The sequence below is a fragment of the Watersipora subatra genome, chromosome 2, assembly GCF_963576615.1.
Source record: "Watersipora subatra chromosome 2, tzWatSuba1.1, whole genome shotgun sequence".
Classification (NCBI taxonomy): domain Eukaryota; kingdom Metazoa; phylum Bryozoa; class Gymnolaemata; order Cheilostomatida; family Watersiporidae; genus Watersipora; species Watersipora subatra.
Window position 1 is genome coordinate 76,035,910 of NC_088709.1, and position 16,790 is coordinate 76,052,699.

Below are 16,790 nucleotides of genomic sequence, written 5' to 3' on the forward strand. Positions count from 1 at the left end.
TCTTGCTATGAAAACACAACTCTCCATTTAGAGTGACAATGAAATTACTTTAAAACTTGCTTTAGTTGAATATGCAATCATAACACAAAATGAGTGTCGATAGTTACTAGCTACTACCTAGCTAACTAGCTACTAAAATGTTTGAATTGAAAAGAAGACAGCTTAGTATGAAAATAGAGATGATAACTCCAACAGGGCTGTAGTAATAAAGGCTGGTACATACTAATGAGGCTTCTTTACAGCAATCATTTGTGTGAGTTAACCTGAACTCACTTGTACAGAACACAAGCACACTGTAAATGACTGAAGCTGAAACAAGTTGTTGGTACAAATTCACACGTTTAAAAGCTAAGAATAATCTCAGAAGTAGGATCGACCTCAATATGAAAATGACTTTAATAAAAAAGCTGAATTTATTTTGTTTATCATGTATTTATTGTTCAATTCCTACATGCGTAAGTATTATTAAAACTAGTCAACCTTTCTTGTAAATCAGTTTACAAAGTCTGAGATTGATGCACCTTCTACCAACTGTAAATAATTCTCATCTACTCTGCAACCTAAATTAGCCTCCCTTCTACCATATTTTCTGGTATAATTCAATTGCCTCCTTTGCTTCTAGCTATTCCTCCACTTCTCCCTCTGCCCTTGTGGCCTACACTGTCTACTATTCCTTGCTGATAGCTGATGTGATTCCGTTAGCTCAGAGGGAATGTGATAACTGTTGCAGGGCTGATGGCAAACTAGCAAAACTTGGTGTACGCTGCGTCATCCATGCAATAGCCCCAGTACCTAAGAAAGGTGCAGATGTTCGACCACTTTTAGTGAGGACTATCAGAGAGGCTCTCAGGGAAGCCGAAAACTTGAAGTTTAAAACTATTGCTTTCCCTGCTATTTGTGCAGGTAAGTTGGTAGTTATTTTTATATATAAAGACTTCTTGTCTGAGTAGTTTTGTTTAGCCATGACTTTGTGTTACTGTTGGTCCACCTGCTTGTTTATATCGAGATTTTATATATTGACATCTTTATTGCATAGAATATGTTGATACATCTATTAAAAGTATTAATGGATACATCTATTAAGTTACTGTAATGTTAGAGTACATTTTATTTATCTCCTTGCAAACTAATATTGAATAATAATAGAATGAGTCTGAAGTACAGCTGAGAGGGGTTCAGATACGGTTGATGCCAATAAAATCAGCAGTCGAGTGAATTTTCCATGTTGAAGACTTTTACATGATGTTCTTACAGGGGCTCTAGGTGTACCCATTGCTACTTGTGGACTCTGTTATTGGGTTGCTTTGGCTATGTTCTCTTCCAAGCACCTTGTTCCTTACCTGAAGCAGATTTACTTTGCTGTGGATGACTCTGGGTTTATGCAAGAGCTCTACAATGTTATGGCTGACTTGTCTGCAAAAGGGAAAGCTGGGTCTCCCGATTTTCATCTACTATGGGAGCAAACTGAAGTAAGCTACTAATCTGTTATAATGAGTACTGGAGGCCTTCTGTACTGTCTCTATCATTAGTTCTTGAATTGTATATTTGTTATAGAATCTGTATGCTGTCGATCAAAGAGCAGTTTCTGCTAAAGGCCGACCTGCAGACAACAAGAACCCACAATCAGCTACAGGTATACAGAGTTCTCATGAAACAACGTTTACAGGTGCGGCTTACAACTATGCAAAGAATGCAGTCGCAAGCCTCATTCCAGACATTCCTAGTGCATTAGGTCTTTCTCCTGAACATGCTGATCATTGGCCAAAGCTGGAGGCAGCCAGTCCGCCTTACTCTGCTGACACTCGAGATAGAGCTGCTGCCACAGGTAATAGAGTTGCTACAGGGGTTAGAGGTGCATATGGAGGTGCTGCCAATAAAGATAAACCAGTTCTGGCTGGTGTGCATGAAGATCCTCTGTTCAAACCAACTGCCGGAACCTATTCTGCTGCCTCTGCTGCTGGAACATCCAAACCTAATGAGAATGAGTGTCCTATTTGTCTGGATGAGCTTAAAGATGTTGAAGCCCTGCCATGTTCTCACAAGTTCTGTAAAAATTGCATCAGCCAGCTGGTCACCACTGCCAAATCTAATCAGTGCCCAACGTGTAGATATCCATTTAGAAATGCTGAAGGAAAACAGCCAAAGGGAGGACGAATGGGCTCTTTTACACTCTCTTCTCATCTGCCAGGATATGAGCATTACAAAACCATTGTCATTACATATGACATTCCTGGAGGTATACAAGGGGTAAGTATCTCTGTGGTTGTCAGTCAGAGACTTGGTTCATTACTAAAAAAATGTCAACTTTCGGTGTATAGTTGATGTGATCACCTATCTACTTGGATGGTTTGCCATGCTGTCCATATGAAGTCTCCTATTGTTGACTTCTGCTGGTCATTTCTCATTTGGTGTCTTACCAATTATCTCTGTTGGATGTATTTTAGCCTGAGCACCCGCAACCAGGTAAGCCTTATCAAGGAGCGCACCGAAGAGCTTACCTACCTGACAATACAAAAGGGAAGCAAGCCGAACGTCTTTTGAAAAAAGCTTTTGATCAGAGACTTGTCTTCACGGTTGAACATTCAATCACTACGGGACGAGATGATTGCGTAACCTGGAATGACATCCATCACAAGACTAACATGACCGGCGGCCTTTCCAACTACGGTTACCCCGACCCTGACTACCTAGATAGGCTCATTGAGGATTTAAGTGCTCGGGGTATTTGTGAGTAGCGGTTTGTTAAGGTTCGTCTGCCCTCAACTCATGTATGAACAGCTCTCTATTTTCTTTACGGTTCATAGATTTAAGCAAAACCATATCTAGCTACAATTCTAATCAGTACATTCTCAAGTGTTTTGGTTTCTTGTTGCTTCAAACTGGTTTAAATAGTATTATTATTATAAGGTGTTAATAATTATATTTGGTGACGACAAGAAGTTATGATTTATTTTTATGAAAATGTGAAGAAGACTTCTGTGATTCATCTTTTATAACGATCATCCAGCCGACCTAATAGTTGATATATTCTATAGAGGTAGTCACAACATCATCACAACTGTAGAATGTGTTCTCACCACTTTCATTGATTTCCAATGCTCTATGCTCACAACAAGATTTTCAGGAACTTTGAATTGTTGATTCTTACCCATTTAGTTCTTAGTAATGCGGACTTGGTTTCAACATACATCTGAATACATCTATGAATAGATTATTATGATATGAACGTATCATCTGATTGATATGCTGCTGACTATTGTGTGCTGAAAGAGTCACTGCCAGCTTATTGCATCTCATTCTTGCTGTATGGTACCAAAAGATGGCCTGGCTGAGTTAGATCAAATACTAACCTGGCTGAATTGGATCAAATACTGGCCTAGCTGAAGTAGATCAAATACTGACCTGGTTGAATTAGATCAAATTCTGGCCTGGCTGAATTAGATCAAATGCTGGCCTGGTTGAATTATATCAAATTCTGGCCTGGTTGAATTAGATCAAATACTGACCTGGTTGAATTAGATCAAATACTGACCTGGTTGAATTTCATCAAATACTGACCTGACTGAATTAGTTCAAATACTAGCCTGGCTGAATTAGATCAAATACTAGCCTGGCTGAATTAGACCAAATATTGCCCTGACTGAATTAGATCAAATACTGACCTGGCTGAATTAGATCAAATATTGCCCTGACTGAATTAGATCAAATACTGACCTGGCTGAATTAGATCAAATACTGGCCTGGTTGAATTAGATCAAATACTGATCTGGCTGAATTAGATCAAATACTAGCCTGGTTGAATTAGACCAAATATTGACCTGGTTTAATTAGATCAAATACTGGCCTGGCTGAGTTAGGTCATATACTGACTGGTTGATTCAGACCAAATACTGCCCTGGTTGAATTAGACCAAATACTGGCCTGGATGAATTAGATCAAATACTGGCCTGGTTGAATTAGATCAAATACTGGCCTGGCTGAATTACATCAAATACTGACCTGACTGAATTAGACCAACTACTGGCCTGGCTGAATTACATCAATTACTGACGTGACTGAATTAGACCAAATACTGGCCTGGCTGAATTATATCAAATACTGACCTGGTTAAATTAGATCAAATACTTGCCTGACTGAATTGGATCAAATACTGACTGGTTGAATCAGACCAAATACTGCCCTGGTTGAAATAGATCAAATACTAGCCTGGTTGAATTAGACCAAATACTGGCCTGGCTGAATTATATACAATACTGACCTGACTGAATTAGATCAAATACTGACCTGGTTGAATAAGATCAAATACTTGCCTGACTGAATTAGATCAAATACTGGCATAGTTTAATTAGATCAAATACTAGCCTGGCTGAATTGGATCAAATACGGACTGGTTGAATCAGACCAAATACTGCCCTGGTTGAATTAGACCAAATATTGACCTGGTTGAATTATATCACATACTGACCTGGCTGAATTACATCAAATGTTGGCCTGACTGAATTAGATCAAATACTGACCTGGTTGAATTAGATCAAATACTGACCTGGCTGAATTAGATCAAATACTGGCCTCGCTGAATTAGATCAAATACTGGCCTGGCTGAATTGGATCAAATACTGACTGGTTGAATCAGACCAAATGTTGCCCTGGTTGAATTAGACCAAATACTGGCCTGGATGAATTAGATCAAATACTGGCCTGGTTGAATTAGATCAAATACTGGCTTGGTTGAATTAGATCAAATACTGGCCTGGCTGAATTACATCAAATACTGACCTGACCGAAGTAGACCAAATACTGGCCTGGCTGAATTACATCAATTACTGACCTGACTGAATTAGACCAAATACTGGCCTGGCTGAATTATATCAAATACTGACCTGGTTGAATTAGATCAAATACTTGCCTGACTGAATTAGATCAAATACTGGCATAGTTTAATTAGATCAAATACTGGCCTGGCTGAATTGGATCAAATACTGACTGGTTGAATCAGACCAAATACTGCCCTGGTTGAATTAGATCAAATACTAGCCTAGTTGAATTAGACCAAATATTGACCTGGTTGAATTAGATCAAATACTGACCTGGTTGAATTAGATCAAATACTAGCCTGGCTGAATTAGACCAAATACTGACCTTGTTGAATTAGATCAAATACTGACCTGGTTGAATTAAATCAAATACTAGCCTGGCTGAATTAGACCAAATACTGACCTGGCTGAATTAGACCAAATACTGACCTGGCTGAATTAGATCAAATACTGGCCTGGCTGAAATAGATCAAATACTGATTGGTTGAATCAGACCAAATACTGACCTGGTTGAATTAGATCAAATACTGGCATCGTTTAATTAGATCAAATACTGGCCTGGCTGAGTTAGGTCAAATACTGACTGGTTGATTCAGACCAAATACTGCCCTGGTTGAATCAGATCAAGTACTGACCTGGCTGAATTAGACCAAATACTGACCTGGCTGAATTATATCAATTACTGGCCTGGTTAAATTAGACCAAATACTGGCCTGGTTGAATTTGATCAAATACTTGCCTGACTGAATCAGATCAAATACTGTCCTGGCTGAAATAGATCAAATACTGGCCCGATTAAATTAGATCAAATACTGACCTGACTGAATTAGACCAAATACTGACCTGGTTGAATTAGATCAAATACTGACCTGGTTGACTTAGATCAAATACTGACTGGTTGAATCAGACCAAATACTGACCTGGTTGAATCAGATCAAATACTGACTGGTTGATTCAGACTTAATACTGGCCTGGTTGAATTAGGTCAAATACTAGCCTGGTTGAATTAGATCAAATACTAGCCTGGTTGAATTAGATCAAATACTAGCATGGCTGAATTAGACCAAATATATTGGCCAGAGTGAATTAGACTAAATGTTGTCCTGGTTGATTTTTAATCAACCAAGTCAACATTGAGTCAGCTTCAGTAGGATAGCAAGTAGCTATCTTACTGAAGCAAGTGAATAACTCACCAGTATGATGCACAGGACAGTTTGAGTACATAATCTTAAACCATGATTTTCTTAAGTCTTTAAGCTTTTTAAATAGACACAACAAGATGACAATATTTACTACTTCCTAACAGAATAATAGTTCAGCTATGTCAGCACACTTGAGTGTATGTAGTTACACTGCTTTATCCTACATAATACATGTCACCTGAAGGTGAAAAGGCATCAAACTCACTGCTGAAACATCGGCAACTGCAGCTTAGAGATGCTGACTTCCACATAGTTTTTAAGGAGAGAACAGATTAACTAGTGTTCAATATTAACTAGACCAGTGGTTCCCAACCTTTTTTTTGCTTTTACCCCTTTGCAGAATTTTCAGATACAATTTCCTCCCTTGGAAAAGGTGAAGTTTGAACCTAAACTATATTGTATTCACTGGAAGGACTACACAGGTACATATACGTAGATCAGCAGCATATATACATGTATTTATTTGTTAAATAACTGAGAGTAGCATATATAATAATAAATCACGTCAACATTATTGTTATTCTGTTACACTCAACGGGTGTGGGGTGAGATTATGAATCTTAATGAGATTTTAATTCCTGCTGATGCCTCTGTGCAAGTTTACACAAATCAGGCTTTGTTTTTCATAATGCACATCTCAAGCCGCTCTCAAGGTCAAGTCGGATCTATTTTCTCATTTTCAATGTGCAGCATTGATGAAAATTCTACTTCGCGTAGGTAGGTACAGCTAAATGGCATCATTTAGCTGTACCTACCTACGCGTAGGTAGGTAGGTAGGTACATCTAAATGAATCTTTATTGCCTTTTCAGCAATGAGTGAAGAAATGTTTCTTGCTGAGAGTTAAAACTGGTCAATAGACATTGATCTGAGATCATCTTTCAGTGCAGAAATGTTAACCAACTCAACAAACTCCTAATTGTAACTCCTCTGGAATTTATTCAACATCACGTTGAAATGGATTTCGTGTGATGTTGAGAATCTTCTTTTTTTCTGAAGGTAGCTCAGGGAAGTAGCATCCGAATTCTGTTATGAGATCAAACAGGTGTTCAGTAATGGTTGCCACTAAACTACCAGGAGCAGGTTTTGTCTTCCAATAATTCAGTGAGTGTGGGAAAGGATACTGTGTTCCCAGTGCAGGTTCGTTTATTCCACAGTACTAGCTTTGCTTTGAAAGCATCAATGCTGTCATGAAAGGCAAGGAAATGATTATTGCTCCCTTGTAACTTCAAGTTCAACTTGTTTAGCGAGGCAAATGTATCAACCGGGTATGCAGTTTCAAATACATAGTTATCAGCTTTCATGGCTGTTAAAAGTTCACGCTGGCTTTAACTTTCAAGAAATTTCATAACCTCGGACGTAGCTCAAAGAGCCTGCCTAACATGTTTCCCTTGGGCAACCACCTCACTTCAGTATGAAATAACAAAGTTATTAACACGACAGCACCTTCAGAACATAGTGCTGAGAACAATCTGGTATTTAATGCTGATGCTTTGGTGTAATTCACAACTTTTATGTTCACATCCAAGTTTCATTTCAACGCTTGTGGAAGAGCTTTTGATGCCAATGCTTCACGGTGAATGAAGCAATGCACTCCTTCTATATCAGGGTTCTTCTGCTCGATCTGTCTTACAAAGTCTGATCTACATCATAACATAGCAGGTGCTCCATCAGTGCATACACTTATTAACTTCTCCCAACCTAACTTGGCCTTTTCAAGGAAATTGTCAACTATGTTCAACACATCTCTTGCTGAAGTTGTTCTAAGCAAGGGCTGACAAAACAAAAACTCCTCTTCAATGGATGTGTCATGCACATATCTACCATACACCAATAGCTGGGAAAGACTGGCAACATCAGTTGACTCATCAAGTTGTATGGCTCAAAATGGGGATGCTTTAATCTTACTAACTACTTTCTCTTCAACATTTGCTGCAATATCATCAATGCATCGCTTCACAGTGTTGTTGGATGGTGGGAGGTATTGAAATTTTTGCCTAGCTGGTTTTTCAAGTACTATTGATGCGCAGTCTAACATACATGGCTTGATCAGGGTCTCTCCTATTGTATGTGGCTTTTTACACTGAGCAATACGGTAGGAAACAGCGCATGAAGCTGTATCAAGTGCATTACTATGAGCATAGAGATCTCCACTTGCATCAAGTCTACTTCTCTTTACTTGCCGCTCTTTGGACTAAAAGTAATCCCAGTCGTTCTCAGCTAGTGTGGGGTGAATTCTTTGCAAGCGTTGCTTCAACCGAACGGGTTTCATTGAGTCATTTGAGAAAGTTTTCAGGCATATCACACATTGCGGAAGTCGAAGACCGTTTTTCATAAGATACGAAAACCCATAATCCAAGTAACTCTCAGTGTAGGTTCTTTTCTTTGCCTTTGACATCTTGCACTAATTAATACAGTCAAACATGGATAACTCGTCCACGGTAGCTCGAACACATGGTTAATTCGAACGGTTTCTTTGGTCCGTTCCCACGCAATGATAAATTGCTATAGATAACTCGAACTCAACACTGTTAATTTGAACTGTTTTTTTGCCCAACGGCTACCGAAACGGTTGTTATCGTTTTAGAAAATCACTTTATTCAAAGCCATAGAGGTAAACCTCATCTTTTTGTAATTCATAAGCGTTGTTATTACCACCATCGGCAAAATAATTTTGTCAACGACTTTTCTAAAGGTTTGGTCAAATTTGATTTATACTGCTATACGATTAATAGCACGGGCTTGCCGGGTCACGCGCGCAAGGATTTTCACCACGCACATACAAAACAAAAACAGCATGTTTTTTTGTATGTGCGTGGCGAAAATCCTTGAGTGCGTGACCCGGCTAGCCCGTGACAAATAGTTTTCCGACGTTGATTCCGTGTTGAATCAACGTCGGAATGTTGAATGTTTAAAACGTCTTAAAAATTGTTTTTATTAAACGTATACGTTGTCTTAGCTAAAAAAACTATTCATCGTTTGACCTAAACACAGAATACGTGTGTACATTCAATAAGTATCCATTCAAAAAGCGTGAGTGATATACAATGTACCGTTAAACCTCGTAAAACTTTTAATTGAACTGCCTCGGAGTGTTGCTCTTAACGAATCCCAGGTAAAGTAAGGGATTTTTCTTTGGTAACTTTTTCTTGAAGTTGCATAAACTTCAAGAAAAATCATGAATCAGAAAATCAGAAAAACTTCAAAGAAAAAGATGTCTTTCCTTTTGAGCATTTCAACAACGATCAAGTTTTGCCAATGTCAATCTATAAAAACGTCCTGGCAATAACATCACATCAAACAACAAACCAATCTCAAGTGATAGAAAAATCTCTATACTTTTTGATAAAAACGTTTTAAACTTTACATTAGAAGCATTTAATTTGAAACAAGCCATTTGTGCTTTTGATTTATATTATACTTTGCATATGTACATGTATCTACTAATAAATAAGTAAATACATGGACTTGTGACAGTGCTCTGATAACTTGAACGCTCTGATAATTCGAACACTTTTACTCGGTCCCGTGAAGTTCGAGTTATCCTTGTTTGACTGTAGTTGTAAAAATAAAGCGGCGGCTGAAAAGTGTTATAAACGACTTAGTATCTGTTTGTACAATGATAATCATCTGTGACTGTATTAATATTTTTTATTTGATCTACTACTATAGATGCATGATTATGTGACTTATTTGCAGAAAGGCGAGTAAGACATAACTTGAGGGATAATAGTAAACAATAATATGAGCATGTATGTTATTATACTTATACAAAGAATCTTACAGATTTTTTTTCTTTTACATGTGATGCAGTAGTTGATAAGTGAGTGTGTCCTTGTGTCAAATACATGGGCACTGTGAGCAGCACAATGTCAAACTGAGCCTTAGTTTGACCTTAGTTACTAAGGTCATTAATTAAGGTCAAGTTGGCTTATTGGAATTTTTCCAAATTGTTGGCAAAGATTATTACATTTACAGTACCTACATGCAGGCTGTATTACAATGAATGTGCAGTAAAAAGTACTTGGTCTACTACCCCAGCCACAATATAAATGTAATAGAAGAGGAATGAGAACAGAAAACACATCTAGGATTTTGTTAAGGCTTAAAAGCCCGTTCGAAAAATGCGAAAGAATAAAAAATCTAAAATTCCTCCCTTTAAAATGCCAAATTCTCCTCTGGGGGAATTACCCCAGGTTGGAAACCACTGAACTAGACTGTCAATGATTCAGTTTATAGATTTTTAGAGAATGAATTCATAAGTTTTTTAGAACAACTACAAATGCTCAGCAAGAAGAGGCTACTCCAAAATCTTCAACACCTGACTTACATGGACTATATACAGAAAAAAACTAACTAAACACAAGTGATTGGTTGAAAACAATATAGGTCAAGTCTGCTGTTTACGATTGGTCAATCTTTACTGTAATAAGAACCATGACCTCCCATCTGTTTCAAGCCATAGTTAGAGCACTTAGAGTTTAAGAGAAAATTAAGCATCACATGAGTATTGAACTAAGATATTCAGTGTTGCAATTACACACATTGCCAACTGCTCTACTCAACCACCTTGCTGTATTTTAGAATAACTGTGCGAATAGCTATTACACCTGACAATCTCTCATGGCGTATTGGACTCACAGGATATTATTGTACATAATACAGAAGGTTTCCTATATCTATGGCTCTACTCAACCACCTTGCTGTATTTTAGAATAACTGTGCGAATAGCTATTACACCTGACAATCTCTCATGGCGTATTGGACTGACAGGGTGTCAGCGTACATAACACACAAGAAAAAGGATTGTACACAAATCACCCAATCAGGTTTTACGATAAATAAGCAATGGTTAATAATTTTAACATCTATTCTGATGGTCATTCTCTTTACCAGGTTGTCCCTAATAACCAGGAAAATTATAGCCTGTGATCCAGTTAGGAGTTAGTAACACTGAGTTGGTCACATTTGTTTCAATATACATAAAAAAGAAGCTATGAATAAGTTACCGGTTTATGAACATTGTCAGTAAAGTCTAGTCATACTGACCTTGATGAATAGACATAGAGTTACTTCCGGCCTATTGTGACTTATACAAGAGTAGATAATTCCATATATGCATATGTAAAAATTTTTGTCTGCACACCTTGCAATGAGCTAACAAGCTTGAATTTCATTAATTTATGAAAAGCAGATATGATAGTATACAAAGCAATAAACAAGGACACTGTCTTTGAAAATATCAACGTTGTGAGCATTCCTTGGTGATGATAAATTAAAATTAAGCAGTCAAATCTAGACAAAGAGAGGATGACTTATGTAGAGAATTTCACCAGGTACTATTGTTCATCTATTCACTCATACCATTCATGTATCAGAACCTGTGTGTATCTGCATAGCTACTATAGGTTATTATCAACTTGCTATATGATCTTTAGTAAACTAGCTGGGCTAAACTTCTCACTTATGCCCTTTTTCTATAGTTGCCAGTTATATCTGATATCAGCCATGTACAGATAGATATAAAGAGATTAACAAGTTACAGCACCATTGCAAATTTCATAGCAGACTCTCATGGATATAACATCTATAAATTCTGGAGATGGGATGATCACTATTACCAGCCAACTTCCAGATTCAACCTAAACTTTGTAGTATAAGGACATTGAGGACTTGGCATAAGGATAATCAGATAATCGCTGAAAGAATGTAGTCATAGCACAGACTATGACAACTTGCCTCATGTGATATCAAAATCCGTATCTGGTACCAATTTCCATCAGACCTGATATTATGATTAGAGATTACACATGTTGAAATCTCTGCTGATGGAAAATAACAAGAAGTATTCGAAAATCCCCAAAACTACAAGATCTACAATCAAAGACCAGAAACATATAATAGTTTCAATCCTGAACTCTAAGGCTAACTCTGTTAACTCTACTAAATCAGTATCAAAGGACGGACATTCATGCATACACTCACTCTTTCAATACAGCTTCATCCTGGCAGACAGACGTGTCAGCAGAGTGAGCCAAAGAATCGATTACCGCGAGAACAAGAGGGTGACTATATTTTAAGTCTCAGACGTTTACTTTCTATTCTTTTAATTTAGTCTAAAGGTATAACTATTATATCTGTTTCTTGTTCTTAAAATAAATATAGGTTATGGGAAAAAACTCTTGGTATTCTTTACTTTAGGAATATCATTTCCTTTGAAACTGTAGTTCTTAATTGCAGCTTCTAGGAAGGTCAACGGTAAGATCTTAGTTACATTAATCAACAAGATTAAAACTGTCAATAATCAAGATCGGACCTTAACTAAGAGCTATTAGCAATAACCACCGTACTTAAAGGTTGACTTGCAACAAAATTCACATTACAGTTATTTGGTATCAAAAGATTCACCATGTCTTACTCTTTTGTGTTGTAAGTGCCAAATATGTGGAAATGGGATTACAAGCTCTTAAAAGCTCAAAAACGAAAAGCGCCATAGATTGGAATCTCTTTATTTCGATGACGTAGCCACGAAATTTGGTTATTGTCTTGTCAAGTGATGTTCTCACGTGAATTGAAAGGCCAATAAAAAGCTCAATATAAAACTTATCGTAGAACTAGTTTATGACAAACACTGCGGGTTTTACCGAAGACCCCCGTATCAAATATAAATGCTCGCTACGTTCCAGTTTTGTTTCGGTTTGGTCTAATTGGCAAGTCGTAATCTGATCTTGTGACCCAATACTTCGCAAACAATTTCTGCAGCACTTTTCGATTATCACAAGTGACCAACAAGCTCGTCATGATTATCGGACAATGATATGTACTCATTCAAACTAAGGCTAAAAAATTAAACAATTTTTACGGTAAGTTATAAGATATCACTGCTAAAAGTGACAGCATTACGATGACGATAAAACAGACGCGTAAGAACAATAGACATGGTTTTATTGAAAGCGTTAAGTATATTTGTGAAAATATTTTGACGAAAGTGTAAATAGAAACCATCTCTCACAACTACATCACATTTGAGCCGTTTTGGAAAGCGAATCTAAATTACGGCGGTCTCGTGTGGCTGAGATTTTCTGTTCATTTTTGAGCTTTTAAGAGCTTGCAATCACCTTTCCACATATTTTGCACTTACAACACAACAGAGTAAGACATGGTGAATCTTTTCATATCAATTAACTGTAATGTGAATTGTGTTGCAAGTCAACCTTTAAAGCAGCCAATCTGTGTTCAATAATAAACTGAGCAATTCCCAATACATTGTGGAGTAATTGGTAGGATATTCCAGTTCAATCAATCAGCAACACAACAATCAGCTTTGCTGCAACCTAACCAATAATCACAGTGTTCACAATGACTGTTTATCTTTAGGTTTTATCCGCTCCATATATAAGTTCATGTCAGGATCTAAAGAGAGCACATTTTTGTACCTTTCCACAGCGATATTAGTTAATATTTCTTCTTGAGTCTGTCTCTCAGAGCCTACTCTTGACTTCTTCAACCATATACACAGTTTTGCACCAGTAGGTTCAGAATTACAACATAGCTCTGTATTCAATATCAGATTACACTTACAGATCGTAATGCCCCAACACAATCATGCACCCGCCAGCTTTTCCATGCTCCAGATGTTTGTTCAGACAAAGCTGCACCATCCAACCCAGTTGTCCCAGCTAACCCAACTGCACCAGCAGTCAGTTTGCATCATTTGTTGATTGCACCAGCACTGGGGAATTAATTGTATCTTACTGCTTTGCCAGTTACCATTGGTTGTTTGCTACTATTAGACTCAGAAGAATTAGTGTACAGTAATTTACACGTATCCATCCAGAGACGAGTAATTTTGTTCTCTTTTGTAAAAAGCTCAGGGAGTAAGTAACTTATGCTATGGTGAAACCATTTGACTCACTGCAGTTTCGGTTTACTTGGGTTTTCCCTCCCGCGACGCCCCGCCCCATTAGAATGCTTACTTTTTTATGAAAGCCAAATATATTTAGGCAAAAAAAATCACATATGCTTTGGCAAAGCCTAATATATCACTCCACCATGGCTAGATTTAAATAGAAAAAAGGTGCTTGATGCAGGTAAATAAGTATCTTAAACGAGTGGTCAATGTGTTTTATTAGTTTAATGTGTTAGTAGTACAGCGATGGACTATTAAATGTCACCTGATGGGTGAGAAATTGAAACAGAAGTCTCCAAGATTTGCCACGGAACTCATTCATGACCTTGGTTTAAGTGACACTGATTACCAAATCTCTGAATGGTGGCACTCTATATCATGAGTGTGTTTATACTATTTGCAATTTTTAACCATTGTAAACATCTTTCAGTTGAGTTAACACTAGTAGACAAATTGGGCAGCATATTTTGGGAACTCAGTTAATTTATGGGTTTGATGAGGTTTCAAACATTTACTCATCATGCGCCAGATGTAGTTCTTTATGAGCATGAACATAGTAGGACAACCAGCAACTTGGCCAGCCATTGAACATACTCATGACCTTGTACTTTAGCTAAGTGAACATACTCATGACCTTGTACTTTAGCTAAGTGAACATAATCATGACCTTGTACTTTAGCTAAGTGGACATACTCATGACCTTGTACTTTAGCTAAGTGAACATACTCATGACCTTTTACTTTAGCTAAGTGAACATACTCATGACCTTGTACTGTAGCTAAGTGAACATACGCATGACCTGGTACTTTAGCTAAGTGGCAATTAAAGACTATTCAGCTGTGTTGAATAAAGTTCAAAAGTCTACTGTTTTTTATACAAGTTTTCGCTAGTGTTGTTATATGTCAAAAGACAAATTTCTTCAAAAACCTGCCTAACAGTGTCAAGGCAAAAAGTTGAATATACATGTATAATAGTTTTGCATTGCATTACAAGCTTCTAATGCATAGTAGCATTTACTGTTACTGCAACTGCACTCCTACTGAACATAGACAACTGTGATCTACTGGGTATTTACTTACATGACACATTATCTGGAATCAAGCGATTCATGCTTACTCTGAATGCGCATTCTTCAAAACTTGAAACTTCCTGTGCGCTGCAACCAGACATTATTATGAAGTTGATAGCATGGATCAACTGACTCTGTTGGCTTCCCTAGCGCCTCCACTACAACTTCACTGCACACTGAAGTAAGTTCTCATCCCAAGCAATGGTTTTTACAAGTTGCTTATGGAACTGGGTTATGTACACATCTTAAGATTTGGTTGCCTTCAATAATTACCATCAACTAATCCAACTTGGGCTCCAACTTTCATATCAGTTCGAAATGGGGAATCAGGCATTATCACTACTCCAATGAAGTTGAGGTATGTGTATTGCATTCTAATTAACATTATACGTATATTAAAACCATAATAGATTATCACTTAACCATATATGATTAATTTGTGTGCCTACTTATACTTAAGTATGAGCACCGTTCACATCTTGCAACTTTTTGTGGTCAAAATAAACTAAATACTTGATTCTATGATGAGTGTTCGCAAAACTGTAGTGCGTTGTATAAACAAAGTGATGCAAAAGTTCTCACTGCACTTATCACAGCAAACTAGTAACACTAGTAACACTTTCACTGCACTCAGCATTGCCCAGAAGCTCCTCTGCGAGCCAACGGCTAGCTAGAGAAAGTGTCTAAATAAAAACACCCTACAGAATGCAATGGCAAAACAACTGATGAAACCTGCAAAGAAAATTCATGATTATAGGATATGGGGAAAATCATTATCGTCTACATCCTTACAGGACATGATTTTGAGAGAGAAACGGTCTTGTGAGACTATCACTTATTATTGCTTGTTCTCTGATTGAACGCCTGTTTGTAGTAACTAGTTAAAATGGCTGCTGCCCCAGATCTAAAAATCACATCTGTAGAATGTGGCTACTGCTTGAAACAGCATGAAAACATGAAGAAGCCAAAGCTGTTACCTTGTGGACATATACACTGCTCAGGTTGTCTTGATGGAGCTCTGAATGCACGGAAGATAGTGGAGTGTCCAGACTGCGATAAGTCATTTATAATACTGTAATCAAATCTTATCATTAGCTACAACCATTTCCAGTTGGCGTCTCTACTAGGTTAGTCTAATCTACATCATCTGCTAACAATTTAACTAGAGTGTTGGAGAATGTTATATTTATACTTATTAACTTGTCTCTAGTGCAGTCAGTATAGTAATGTTTTATGCTGATTTACTTTTTTTACTGGCTGGAAAATTCAGCTTAAACGGCAGTGTTTGTAGTAGATAGCGGCATACCAGATATGCATAGTAGCAGTATTGTATGTCATTCATACAATGCACAGCAAAGTCAATAAATGCTAAGATAGTTCAGACAAACAAGAAACTGGACGCTTATGGTAGTAGTTCTAAGCATCTTGATTTACTTGGTCAGGCTAACATTGATGTTTTTGTTCCTGCTAATGGCAATTTTACTACTGCTATATTTTACATTTTCAATGGTAATGCTGCCACACTAATAAGCAAATGCTCAGCTGAATGTTTGGGCTTGTTGAGAGTTGGTCCTTTGGCTGGTGGGGTGAACAGTTGCAGTTCAGGCGGCTCTACTGGCCTGGGTGTGGAGCCATGGATTAGCAAGTACCCTCAATGTTTTGCGGGTGTTGGTTGTCTAAGGGATTTTAAGGTTTCATTGCACATAGACACAACGGTGAAACCTGTTGCACAACCTGTAAGGCGCATGCCATTTGGACATAGAGATTTAGCCCGAGTTAAGATAGATGAGCTTTTGGC

General features: G+C 37.6%; 2 protein-coding genes across 2 annotated transcripts in view; both read left to right on the plus strand.

Moving 5' to 3' along the window:
* LOC137388890 (uncharacterized) overlaps nucleotides 1-3,046 on the plus strand; it is a 193,055-nt gene extending 190,009 nt beyond the window's left edge. Inside the window, exons 12-13 of the mRNA XM_068075371.1 lie at nucleotides 1,808-2,247; nucleotides 2,445-3,046. Coding sequence (XP_067931472.1) covers nucleotides 1,808-2,247; nucleotides 2,445-2,735 — 731 coding nt within the window. The 3' untranslated portion in view covers nucleotides 2,736-3,046. The remainder of the gene's footprint in view (nucleotides 1-1,807; nucleotides 2,248-2,444) is intronic.
* Nucleotides 1-16,790, plus strand: part of LOC137387102 (uncharacterized) — an 88,915-nt gene that overhangs the window by 19,916 nt on the left and 52,209 nt on the right. The gene's annotated exons all lie outside the window — the stretch shown is intronic.